Source organism: Enhydra lutris, unplaced genomic scaffold (assembly GCF_002288905.1).
Source record: "Enhydra lutris kenyoni isolate GAN:26980312 unplaced genomic scaffold, ASM228890v2 scaffoldscaffold15, whole genome shotgun sequence".
In the NCBI taxonomy this organism is placed as follows: domain Eukaryota; kingdom Metazoa; phylum Chordata; class Mammalia; order Carnivora; family Mustelidae; genus Enhydra; species Enhydra lutris.
The window spans coordinates 16,937,637-16,951,615 of record NW_019154099.1 but is presented as its reverse complement, the minus strand read 5'-3'; the positions used below and the strand labels follow the sequence as shown (position 1 = coordinate 16,951,615).

Here is a 13,979-nt window from a genome sequence, read left to right as displayed (position 1 = left end):
AGTCCAAACAGAAGGATTCATGCCCATTCACAATTAGTGTTCTAATAGGGCTTCATTTTATCTTTCTAACATTTTACATTTATTTTATGGAGCCATTATTAGTTTTTGCCTTTTTTTTTTTTAAAGATTTTATTTATTTACTTGACAGAGACAGATCACAAGTAGTCAGAGAAGCAGGCAGAGAGAGAGGAGGAAGCAGGCTCCCGGCTGAGCAGAGAGCCTGATGCGGGGCTCGATCCCAGGACCCTGGGATCATGACCTGAGCTGAAGTCAGAGGTTTTAACCCACTGAGCCACCCAGCTGCCCCCCCCTTTTTTTGAATCTTATTTGAGCCTACAGTCTTCCTACTTTCTTGTTGGAAGAAAAAAATTTTCCTCTAGACAGTCAAACTTGAGATATTTTTTAGAGCTCTTTGTAGAGAGGAGTCATTAACTACATTAGTCGAACTCTTAGGATCTTGGCTGTATACACTTAAATGTTTAATCTGTCAGGTGGCTGGGGAGAACACTAACTGTGACTTAGCTCTTTATATTATTTACTAAGAAACTTTTCAGTCACTGTATGGATTTTGTTCATCAGACAATGTTCTCAGCTATGAACAGAGAGAAAACCCCTAATGCCCAGTTGTGGTTAGGCAGGGCTGCTGGGCTGTACTGTTAAACAGCTAACCAGGATTGGGAATAGCCTTTTGAATCTAATAAATTCAGGCCTTTGTCTGGTCTACTCAATTTTAAATAAGTCATTATATTATGAGCAGATAGTTTTGTGCCTCTGGAACAGAAATCCTATAAGCTTTGTGTGACATTGTCCTTTACTTTTTCCTTTAGGGTCTGTGACTGACAGAACTCTTCCCTATTTTAACCCTCTGGTGTTCTGTCACTTTTTTTTCCCCCTGATCTTGCCTCTCACTGCTTTTGATATTTATAATAGTTGTTGAAATTCAATAGTTTTACTGTTAATGCCTCATCAAGGTGTTTTAAGTCTAAATCCCTAGTATATTTGCCCAAGGAATGCATAGCTTAAATGCCTTTTGTCTCCAGGCTTCAGTTAAATGGCTCTTCTCCCCCCTTGTGATAGAACACTGGGGAGGAAGCTCAGGCAAGAACTTGCTGACTCTCTAGCCTTTTTGTTCTTTTTGTAGTCTTCAACCCCCCACATTCACAAGGGAACCCCGAGTCCTGAACAGGGTTCACATGGCATGGGATGGATCTGTGATTCCACGAGGCTTCTGTCTCTGGCTATGCCCATGTTCCCTAACATGGACCCTGCTCATTTAGTGTGTGTCAGGAGTCATTCTACTTGGCTGTGTTTCTCAGGAAAGTCAATTTAGTACAAATTGGGACCTATTTACTTTCCCTCCATCTAACACATACTGTTAGTCAGCAGGGCTTCTGAGGACAGCGGTTGCTATTTGAAGAAAACAAACCCACTTTGGATCTTTCTGAATGCTTTAAACATGACCCCACATTTTCAATATCAAACAAAAATTAATGGTAGATCGGCTTTGTAATTTGTTTCCCGTGTACCCTGTTACTGTTTGAAAATTCGGTTTCTGTTAAGAAATTATATGCACTCGATTACTTGACCATTGTCATCGAATTAAAGCTTTCTTTCCACTGGGCATCTAAATTGAGAATTTTTCTTCTCTGAGGAATGACTCTTGATTGCTCACAAAACACCAGCAGGGCTCTTCTCTCTCCCTGCTATCAGTTTGAAGGGACATATTGCTTCCTCGGCACTGTCATACCAATAAATCATCCCAGATTACTCGCAGTCATACAGTACTAAAGTATACCATGCATTTTAAAGGAAATCTGCTATTTTCTTTTCCATCAGATGAGCAATGTGAAGAGACTGCGGCCACGGCTCAGTGCTATTCTCTTTAAGCTGCAGTTTGAAGAGCAGGTGAACAACATCAAACCTGACATCATGGCTGTCAGTACTGCCTGCGAGGAGATAAAGCAGAGCAGAAGCTTCAGCAAGTTGCTGGAACTTGTGTTGCTGATGGGAAACTACATGAACGCTGGCTCCCGGAATGCTCAAACCTTCGGATTTAACCTTAGCTCTCTCTGTAAAGTGAGTTTGTTTTTTAAAAACACATATTTGCCTGAACACTTCTTCTGAAATGTCAGCCCTGATTACATTGTTTAAATATTTTTAGCTTGAAGTGCTCGTTATCAGGAATTTGAACGAAACCATGAACACAAACCCAGAGTGAACTGAGCTAATTTACTTAACCTTGGAGCTAAATCCAAATATTAATTTTCTCTGATCTGCAAATTCAGTGGAAGGATTTTGTTTAATAACAGAATTATGTTGTAAACCCAGGTTTTCCCAAACTAATGAAATGGAACATCAAAATATTATTAAATCTAATATTCAATTCAGGTAGCTGCAAATGATGGTATAGACATTTTGGGAATTGCTTAGGGTTGCCACTACATTTTTTTACCTTTAGGATTTAAATATCTCATTGTTTTTGTTTTTGTTTTTTTTTTGGCAAGCCAACTAACGGCAGAAAAGAATGAGACTGCTTTATATAAGTGGAAAATCATTAGGAATAAACATGCCTCAGGAGTCATTGATGATTTTGAAATGTTTCTATCTAAATATAATTTTAAAGGATGTGAAAATCAAGGAAGTTTAGAGATTTGTTTTTGTTTTTGTTTTTGTTTTCTCCTGGGTTCTTCCACAGGTTAAATGTCCTTATGGCAAATATATTCACTGTTTTATGTAACAGGAGCTCTTTCCTCAGAAGCGGGTTATAGTAATAGCACTTTATTGATCTGCTTACAACAAATTCTTCTCTGTTACACATCACAAGAAAAGCTTTCTTTTGTTCTTGACCGGCTAACATCTATACTACCTGATTAAGGAATTTGATGACTGGTTTTCCCCACTGTCCAGAAGTTCACTTCACACAACTTCACTTGTATGAAAGACCTACATTAGTACGCATCCGTTTCCAAACTGAAATCCGAAGAGGATTTCCGCTTTTACGAAATGGTGATTGCTTCTCTGCTTTATGCTATTTGGCTTATGGAGGGTTTCATTGGAACGCTCCACTTTTGGGTAGCGGGGGAGACCTGTGTTGCTATTTATTGCCACTTAGGGAAGGTGAGATGTAAATCCAGTTTTAGCTTTGGGTTTGCTTGAATAGTTGATCTCTCAATGCTTTCATGACTTTCCTTATACAGTTTTCCTGACCTATGCCTCCTGTTGGTATAACAGCTTGTGAGCTAGCTTCACTCCATCTCCACCTTTTTATTTTCCTCTCATTTTCTGAGCCTGATATATTCCATTAAGATCCCTAGCATGGGGGCTACAATTCATAATCCATGTATCGAAGACTTCGCACAGGTATGGAGTGCTTACTTATTCCTGTGCCAAACGCTTGACCTCATCGTCTCATTGAATGGATATAATTATTTATGTGGCATACAAGGAACCCCTGATTTTCACATGTAAATCATTATGATTAAAATTTTTAATAGAGCTGTATCCAAAAAGTTATGGCAACAGAGTTGAGAGAGAGGCTAGCTCGGTTAAGGGAGGAGAGCTAACCATTCAGAGAGGAATGGGAATTTGAGCTGGATCTGGAAGTATGAGTGGATGTTCCTGAGAAGGAAAGGCATTCTAGGCGATAGCCATCAGTCGGCATGAAGGGTCATATCATGGTGTATGTGAGTTCACCAAGGGATCAGAAGCTTAGGTGGGAGAGACATAGGGAAAATGGAAATGAGGTAGTATATTGGTCTAGATTAAAAATCATCTCCAGTGGCACATCTGATGGTAAAGATTAATGGAGACATGTTCTTTAATTCATATGATATTCTCAGAGATGTCCCGTAGCAACCTAATTCTAATAGCAGTATGGAAGAAAGTTGAGCTGCTCTGCCAGTCCTGGTACCATGAGCCATGTGGGGCTGTTTACATATAAATTAATTAAAATTTAAATAAACTTAGGGAATACCTCAGTCACCCTTGCCATGTTTCAGGTGAATAAGTGTCCATATGTGTTGGCAGTGTAAATAGAGCACATTTCCATCATGGTAGAATATTCTCCTGGACCACACCGGCCTAGAGGGTTATAGTTGGGAGAGACTCAGTGACTGGCTGACGTTTAGCAAGTGACTGAGGAACTAAAACTGAAAAGATAGATGGGGAGGATGATGGGAGCTGCCTTCATTATTTAACAAGTATTTTGAAACGGTGTGTGTCTGTTATTAAACAGTGACTGTATGTCGAGACAGTGGAATTACAAGCTTTGGTAGTGACAAAAGGGTTTGGGAGACGGGGCGAAGGGGAGTGATGCAGTTAAGGAGCATCTAGGGAACTGTGAGAATATGGTGATGATGAACTTGGAGGTGGAAGGGCAAGGAGGCAAGCACAACTGCCAGATTCAGGCTTTTCCTGAGCAGGGAAGCAAAGGAAGACAAGATGAAGAGCAAGGTCAGGGAGACATTTACACTAGCATATCAACTGGAGTTTGGTTTTTTGTTTTTTGTTTTAAGATTTTATTTGTTTGACAGACAGAGATCACAAATAGGCAGAGAAGCAGGCAGAGAGAGAGGGAAGAAGCAGGCTCCCCGCTGAGCAGAGAGCTCGATGCAGGACTCGATCCCAGGACCCTGGGATTATGACCTGAGCTGAAGGCAGAGGCTTTAACCCACTGAGCCACTCAGGCACCCTGGAGTTTGTTTCTTAGTGTTAAGTGTCTATTCGTCTTGAGAGCTTGCATCTCAGAACTCCAGCCGACTTAAAAAAGTTGACCATATGCCCTCCCTCATACTTTCCTTGTAGAGGAGCTGTTGACAAGAGATGAGGTCTGATTGTTGAGGTAGAGTAGCCCAATACAGTGCCTGGTGCGTAGTAAATATCTGAGTGAATGACAATGCGATAGACAAAATGGACACAAATTTTTTCCTCTTAGTTATGTAGTTGAAACTAGACGTCCTCTCATACTGCTATACAGTAGCTGATGCATAGTAATTTACAAGTGCAATGCATGTTGCTATTATTTTACTATAGTTAATCTGTAAACCAGTTAATCTGTTGCCAGATAAGAGCCTGCTGTATTTTCAGGCAATGATACTAGATACTTTGATCATCCGTATTAGAAGCCTTCTGTTGTGCAAGAAACAAAATAAATACCACAACTTTATATTTTTTATTAGCCTACATGTCAAGTTGAAAGCATATATTGAACAAGATGATATCTCATCATGTTTGTTATCAGAAGAAGCAGCATTGGGGACGCCTGGGTGGCTCAGTTGGTTAAGCAGCTGCCTTCGGCTCAGGTCATGATCCCGGCGTCCTGGGATTGAGTCCCGCATCGGGCTCCTTGTTCTGTGGGGAGCCTGCTTCTCCCTCTGCCTCTGCCTGCCACTCTGTCTGCCTGTGCTCGCTCTCTCTCTCTCTGACAAATAAATAAATAAAAAATCTTAAAAAAAAAAAATTTAAAAAAAAAAAAAAAAAAAGAAGAAGAAGCAGCATGATCTCTGACTATTGTGATTGAATTTTCACACTGAGTATAAAGCATTTGGTTTGACGATAAGTCCCCATAAAAGGAATTCCATATTTATTTGACAGTAGAAAGGGTAATGTTTTAATCTGTTAAAACATGCTGGGTAATTATATGACATCTAGTATTCTATATTCAAAATCTTTAGTTTTAAATACCCTTTATAAATTTAGCTCTAGAATGAAAAGTGTAGAAAATTCATATTAGGATGTTAACTTTACATAGTTTAGAAATAATTACATGAATAGTGAAATCTATATACATTATAGTTTAGTTTGGGGGGCTATAGTACATCTTTGCATACATTTATAATTGAGATAACTAAATACAGTAACAGTTCAGAGGGTAAGTTTTGTGAGCTTTTTTTATCTTAAATATTTGATCCGGCCTATGATAAATAAACATAAAAGTAAAATATGAGATATAAGAGAAACACAAGTGAGAATCTGTTAAGATATAGGTGTTTGGGTTTGAGACTCAGTGAAGTGCAAACATGGTAATGAAACTTCACATGAGCTAAAGATGAGTTTTCTTTCATTTAACCAAACCTGAAGTTCACAAGAAAATTTGCATGTGTATTGTTATAAAAGAAAAATACGATATTGAGCCGTGGTCTTTAAAACAGGAAACGAAAAGATCAGTTACATTAGGATCTTTCTTTAAGAATTATCTCTCGTCCCCTCCCCCTTTCCTTTCCTTACATGTTTGCACCAGAGCCTCTTAGGGCCTGACACTCCAAGAGAAACCTCATGGTAAGGTACAAACATACTTTTCAGTTGCGTAATGCTATTCCTAGTTGAAGTAAAATGGTATAAGTACCTTGCTTTCTGATGGCTTGGCTATTTAAAAGGATAAACCTTAGAATATATAAAAGAATGGATGGACTTCTTTTCATCCATAAAGTCCTCCCAAGATACTGCTAGACTTTAGATAAGAGTTGGATAATATGCAATTGGAAATTATATTCTTTTTTCAGTACCTGCTATTGATTAAATGGAAACCCATATCCTTAGAAATTCAGTCAGTAAATGGTAGGTGATCGCCTGACCAAAGTGCCCACCTAGAAAAAATGTGTGTGTGCTTTGTGTTGAAGTTAATTTTCTTAGACCTGTTGTTAGGGCAAAGATCCTTTTTTTTTTTTTTTTTTCTTCAGGTAGATCGATATTTTAGCAAAAGAGTGAGCTGACCCAATCATCAAAGTTTAACACCATACTAAAGTATATGAGAGGGTTTTAACTTATAAATTTAAAAAGCAGATGTTATCAGTCTATACACAATAGGTATAACATGTGTTTAATATTTCCTAATGTCTAATGATAGGTAATTTCAGAGTAACAAATTATGCTCATCAACACAACTGGATGATGTAGTCATAAAATGTAGCTCTTTGTCTGACTAATTAAATAAACTATATCAAGATATAGATATAAATTTTGGAAGAGTTTACAAATTGTAATGACTTTTGTCAGTGTTTATGCTGGTTTTCTTTGAAATTATTGATTCCATTATAAATGTATCAGTATTAATCACTTTGTAAGAAACTTTTCTATTCTATTTGGCGGTAGAACACGCAGTGAGTTCATCTCGAAGATGAAGTCATCAAAGGATACATAGTTTTGAGAGTGTGGAGGGGTTAGAAGTTAGGTATTAAAAGGGTAGGCAGCAGGAGATAAGATTTGTTTTTGTCTCCTCTCTTGATTTTGATTTTTTTGTCCATTTAAAAGATTTTTTTTTTTTTTTTTGGTCTGTTCATTGAAGTGCATGAAATTTTTATCTCATCTCCTATATATTCCTTTTACAAGCACAGGCTAACCAAAAGTAGAATAAAGCTGCCCAGAACTGTGATGGAGAAGATTTTTATATTTATTCTTTCTTCCTTTTTTAAAGATTTATTTATCGTAGACAGAGAGGGCTCGATGGTGGGGGGTGGAGAGGAGAAGCAGAGGGAGAGAGGATCCTGAAGCAGCCTCCCTGCTGAGTGCAGAGCCCAAATGGGGCTCTGTCCTAGGACCCTGAGATCATGACTTGAGCCGAAATCAGGAGCCAACTGCTTTACTGACTGAGCTACCCAGGAACCCCTGGAGAAGATTTTTAAAGGAAAAAAAAAAACCCAAAAACTGTTTAATTTCCTTTTTGCTTAGTGCCCCCACCACCAGTGGGTGATTTCTTGAAATTATGAACACCTCTTTTTAGAGTATCTTGATTCTCAACCTGGAGTACTCTTTAAGAAATACTGATGTGTCAGCTCCATATTGGATCAATTAGTTCAGCATGTATGGATAGGGATCTTGATAAGTGGCTTTTTAAAGGTCCCCCAGGTAATTTTAATGCACAAACTGAACTGAGAATCACTTTGTCTTCTGCCCTACTTCTTTATACCAGTTTGGAAAATCCCTGATGGGTGGTATGGAACCAGAGAACAAACATACAAAAAAAAAACCCAACCAACACAAGGAAAAAAAAAAAAAGAAACAGCTCCTTGTCTTCACTTAAGGATGAGTGGTGAAAATATTTCCAAAAACTGCTGCTTTTTTTTCATGCCAAGCTGAACATTACTCTGAAAGTGAAGAAAAGGAGTGAGTAGAGTGTGACTCTCAGGCACACAGCAGAACTGAAATAAGTTGATGGTTGACGTCCTGAGTTATTTTGTAGGGCTCTGTCTTGTACAGGTAGAATTTCAGTCATTATTAAAAGCAGGAGACAAATACCTCTGCCTGTCAACTGTTAACAGCCGTATGGTAATACTGTGAAGGTTTTGTGAAATTTCACTTCTCCTATATGGCCTTTTCCTCACTGTATGAAGTTATTTTGAAGAAAGACCTCTGCCAAACAAATCCATTGTTCCATCTGCATTGTGTTTTAGAAGGATTTTAGAAAGATTTTTATTCTTTATCGGATTGGTAAAATCACACCAGTGAATTTTGGCACCCTTTGAAAGTAAAGCAATTTTTGGCCAAAGACTTGCAGATAACAAATGCCATTCTTACTTTACATCCAGCCAATTAAGTCACTGAAATACTGACTTCCAAAGCAATGTGAAACTATTTAGGATTCTTAAGCCCTTTGATTCATTCATTAACATAATTAATCTATAGCATTTTCTAAGAAATATTTGGTTTTGCTAAGTAATAAATTTTATTCACATTACCTTTGTTTTCTTTTAATTGCTATTAAACATTGTAACTTGAAATTATTCTTTCACTAGAATTAGAGTGGCTTTGCTTGTGAATAGCAAATACACTGTTTGTGTGCTATCATCTCACCATTCTCACAAAAAGCATAGCTAATCTATCAAACTCCCTTTGCCCCCAACACAGAGACTCAGCATTGTCCTTAATACTGTACTTCTAGACAGCTACTATCAGTTAGAGGTAGCACCCAAGATGAATCTTAGCAAGCATCCCTTTTTAGTCCAGTCTCCTGTTTTTATACATTTTCACAATGAAAAATAAAAAATTGAATAAGATCCTCTATTCCTGGAGGAACTTATTGTTTACCTCTTCTTTGTCAAGGGTCTGCATTGCTCTTATGTTTTTGGGATAGAGACAAAACGTGCAGCATTATTATCTCTATAGTTACAGTTAAACAGTGGCATTTGTGAACATTTGTTTTTAGGTGGCAGAGGTGGTGGAGTATGACGATAAAATAGGTGTACCAAAGGCAAAGACATTACAAGAAAGGAAAATTATTGGCCCATATCTCTCATAAACAGATAGATGTAGAAATTCTCAGCAAAATTTTATAAGCCAAAACCAACAATGTATAAAAAAATTACATACCACAACCAAGTGAGATTTATTAAGGTGCGGGAGGCTGATTAAATATTTGAAAATCACTTAACGGAATCCATTACATCCACAGGCTAAATAAGAAAAATAATTTGATCATATTAATATATGTTGAAAAGGCATTTGAGAAAATCCAACATCCATTCATGCAAAAACTCAACAAACTAGAAATATAGAAGGGGACTTCCTCAAGTTGACAAGGACTATGTACGAAAACTACAGCTAGCATCATTCTTAATGGTAAGAAATTGAATGTTTTCCCTCTTCAGCTGGGAAAAACGAAAGGCTGTCCCTGCTCACCATTCTTATTCAACATGGTGTTGGAAGCCTAGCTAATGCAGTAAGACAAGAAAATGAAATAAAAGGTATTTAGATTGAGAAGGAATAAATAAAAGTGTCTTTGTTTATAGGTGAAATGATTACCTACATAGAAAATTGCCCCAAATTGACCAAAAAGGAAAAAAAAAAAAAAAAAAACCACTTCCTAAAACTAATAAGTGATTACAGCAAAATTTCAAGATATGAGATTGACATAAAAAAGTTAATCACTTTCCAAACACCAGCAATGAACGATTGGAACTTGAAAGTAAAAATAATATCATTTATATTAGTGCAAAAAAGAGTAATACTAAAATATGAACAAAATCTTATGAGAAAAACTATAGAACTTTGATGAAAGAAATCAAAAAGGATCTAATAAAGAAATAGGTATTCCATGTGAATGGAAAAGAATACTCAATATTTTTAAGATGTTTCTTCTTCCTAACTTGATCTAGAGATTCAATGTAATCCTAATCGAAATCCCAATGAATTATTTTGTGAGTATTGAAACCTGACTCTAGCGGTCATATGGATATATAAAAGACCCAGAATAGCCAACACACCACTGAAAAATAACAGAGTTGGAGGACTGAACTACTGGACTTGAACACTTACAAAGCTGTTGTATTCAGAACATTGTTGTATTGGTTTAAAAAAGTAGATCAGTGGAACAGAATAGATAGCTCAGAAATAACTCCACATAAATACAATGAAATCTTTAGCAAAGAAGCAAAGGTAATTCAGTTAAGAATAATCTTTTGAAGAATAGGTGCTGGAACCAGTGCACATAAACATGCAAAAAAAAAAAAAAAAGTGTATCTACATACAGACTTCCAGCCTTTCATAAAATTTAACCAAAAATGGACAGAGGCCTAAATGTAAAATGCAAACTATAGAACTTTTAGAAGAGAAGAGAAAATCTAGGTGACCTCAGGTTTGGCAGTGACTTTTTAGATAGGATACCAAACACATAATCCTTGAAAGAAAAATATCACTAAGTTGGATTTCATTAAAATTAAAAACTTCTGCTCTGCAAAAAACACTGTTAAGATAGAAGATACACCACAGACTGGGAGGAAATCTTTGCAAAATACTTATCTGATAAAGGACTTGTATGCAAAATATACAAATAACTCTTGAAACTCAACAACAAGAAAACAAAGGGTCGAAAGACCTGACCAAACACATCGCTGAAGAAGATTTACAAATGGCAAATAAATATATGAACAGACAATCAACATCATATGCCAATGGAGAATTATAAGCTGAAACAATGAGATAACACCACACACATATTAGAATGGCTAAAACTTGAAACACTGGCCAAGACCAAATCCTGGCCAAGATGTAGTACAATAGGAACTCGCATATATTACCGAAGGGAATCAAAATAGTACATTTACATTGGAAGACTGGCAGGTACCAAGTTAAACATAGATTTTTTTTTTTTTTTTTTAACGATAATTTATTTTACAGAGCACGAGCAGGAGGGGCAGATGGAGAGGGAGAGAGACTTTCAAACAGACCCCACCCGAACACAGAGCCTGATGCAGGGCTCAATCTCATGATCATGTGATCACAACCTGAGCTGAAATCAAGAGTCAGAGCTTAACCAACTTTGCCTGCCAGGTGCTCTATGCTAAACATATATTTAACATAGGATTCAGTGATTATACTCTTACTTACTCAAAGGAGTTGAAAACCTGCACAGAAATGTTTATAGCAGCTTTATTCGTAATTGCTAAACTTTGCTAACAACCAAGATGTCCTTTAGTAGGTGAATGAATAAACTGTTTTGCCTGCATACAACACCTTATTATTCAGTAATAAAAATAAATGATCTCCCAAGCCAAGAAAAGACTTGGAGGAACCTTAAATGCTTATTAAGTGAAAGAAGTCCATACGAGAAGACTACATACTGGATGATTTCAACTATATGTGTCTTTTTGAAAGAGAGAAAATTATAAAGATTGTAAAAAGATTCATGGTTGCCAGTGTTGTTTTGGGGAGGGAAGAAGAAAGAGTTGAAAAGTGGAGCACAGTGAATTTGAGGGAGGGATGTGTGTGAAACTATTCTGTATGACAGGGTAATGATAGATATATATTATGCATGCTTCAAAATCCATACAACTGTAGAAGGCAGAGTGAACCCTAATGTAAACAGTGGATCTTAAGTTAATGATGATGCATCAATATCAGCAAATCAGTTTGTACCACACCTAACGTAAAATGTTACTAATAAGGGAACTGGTGTGGAGGAGAGGGTATATGGAAACCCTGTTATTTTCTGCTCATTTTATTCTGTAAAGCTGAAACTGCTTTAAAAAAAAATAAAACGTGGTGTTTAAAAAATAAAAAGTAAACCATTTAATTTAAAATTAACGTATTTGTTTCATTTATATTAACTAAAGAACAGTGAGCTGTTTTAAATGTCTCATGGAATAAGGGGACTGTATATACAAACAGAACATTGAACGATATAGTAGATAATGTAATGAGCTAAAATTTTCACTGCATTGCAAAAATATTTTTAACAGTGCAGTTTCTGTGCTTACTAAAATCTAAGAGAAATAAATTTAAAACATAATTCAGGGAAATTTGGGGGGATATGGAAGAAATCAGCTTATAATGATAGGAATCCACATTATATAAAGCATTTTCATAATAATGTTTCAGCTCTCATCATTTTGAATGAATATTACATAATATAGATTATTTTTGTATATGAATATCAAAGTATTTGTCTAGTAACTTTTTTTACCTAATATCAATTGATCTCCATCTATTTTGAAAATCATTGTGAAAATTTTATTATCAGTATTAATAGTTATGGCAGTGACTTAGATGATGCTAATCATCTTATTTAAATTATGATTTTTATTTCCATTGTAGAGAGAACCAATCTTTTTAAAAAATTTAATCTGGATGCTGATTATTTTCTTAATGTGGTTACATATATCAAAAACATTATTCATTGTATAATTGTGGTTTTCACTAGTGAGTTTTTACTGGCATGTTGACCTTCTGTCTGAGAAAATATATATTCTCTGACAGTATGTGTTAACACATCTATTTTTATATGAATACCTTTAACTTAAATTTAGAGATACTATTTTGTACATACAAATCACTTTAATCTGCATAGGATTTAAGATGGAATATGATGTTAGTACATATACTTGTTCAGGTCTGTTAAAGGTTAAACAGCTGTCTTTTCATCTAACCATATTCGTATAATATTGTCAGCACTAATCTACTAGCAATGTTGAAAGACTTGTGGTTTGAGTGCTAAGATTCAGGTGGCATTTTATTAAATTTATAGATAAAATAGTAGAAAGAATGTCATGCTCTCAGAACTAGAGATGACCTCAGGGTAGAAGGTGTCAGTTTTAAGAGGCTTTCCAGGCTAGAAGTAGCAGGTTATAGGGCTTCGGTATTTTAAATTGCATTGATGTTCTTTTGTTGTCTTACTACCATTTTTGTCCACTGTGGTTTTGAGAAATTTGTTTCTTTGACACATAAGAAACTCAAGATTTTTGTAGAGGAACTGTACTTTGAGGTGGTTATGAACTTTGGATTCACACAGACATGGCCTCAAACCTTGGTTTTACCAGATAGTAGCTATATGATGCGGAGTATGCTGCATGATCTCTCAAATCTTTTTCATCCTCTTTAGTTATGGGTATAACACTAGTTCCTCATAAAGATATTATGTGTTTTAAGCACTAAATACTCTTTTTTTGGCTACCCCTGGTCTCAGGATAAGTGCCATAGAAGAGCTGCGGCTATAATAATGTCGTGGTATTAGTGATAGTGGTGTTAATATTGACTATTGTTAATATTTATAATTTAAAATTAATTTGATTATTAATATTGATCATTATCAATATTAATGGTATTAATGGCATTTACAAGTTAGGGTCTTCTAGAATGTTCATGGGGCAACTACATATTCTCATAATTTTGTCATGTTATTGTGTTCAGCAATGTCTGCCACAGCTAGAGTGTGCTGTTTCAATACATATTTAGATAATAGAAACACAATAATGGGAGCAGAGTGGCCAATTTCACAATGTTCTTATGATTTAAGTGTCATTAGAGTAAGGGGCCTTTGGATTCTGAGGATCACCCAAAGTTTACTCAGTTTTTATTTTAGGAATTTTCCTTGTGATTAAAACAATGGGATATTCTTTAGATGTCATCCAAATTTGTGCTGAATAGCTTAAAAATATTTCAAAATATTGCATTGTAGCTACAAAGGAATTCTACTCCAGAGTGACAACTAGGCCATGATTTATTACAGGATCTTCTTTTAACATTATTTTGTCTGGAATGAACAGAGCAGT

The 13,979-nt window shown here is 36.0% G+C and overlaps 1 protein-coding gene across 4 annotated transcripts in view; it reads left to right on the top strand.

Annotated features, from left to right (window-relative positions):
- LOC111146997 (diaphanous related formin 3) overlaps positions 1-13,979 on the top strand; it is a 517,296-nt gene that overhangs the window by 274,728 nt on the left and 228,589 nt on the right. For all 4 annotated transcript variants that reach the window (XM_022502826.1, XM_022502825.1, XM_022502824.1 and 1 more), the window contains one exon: positions 1,837-2,076. In XM_022502826.1, coding sequence (XP_022358534.1) covers positions 1,837-2,076 — 240 coding nt within the window. The remainder of the gene's footprint in view (positions 1-1,836; positions 2,077-13,979) is intronic.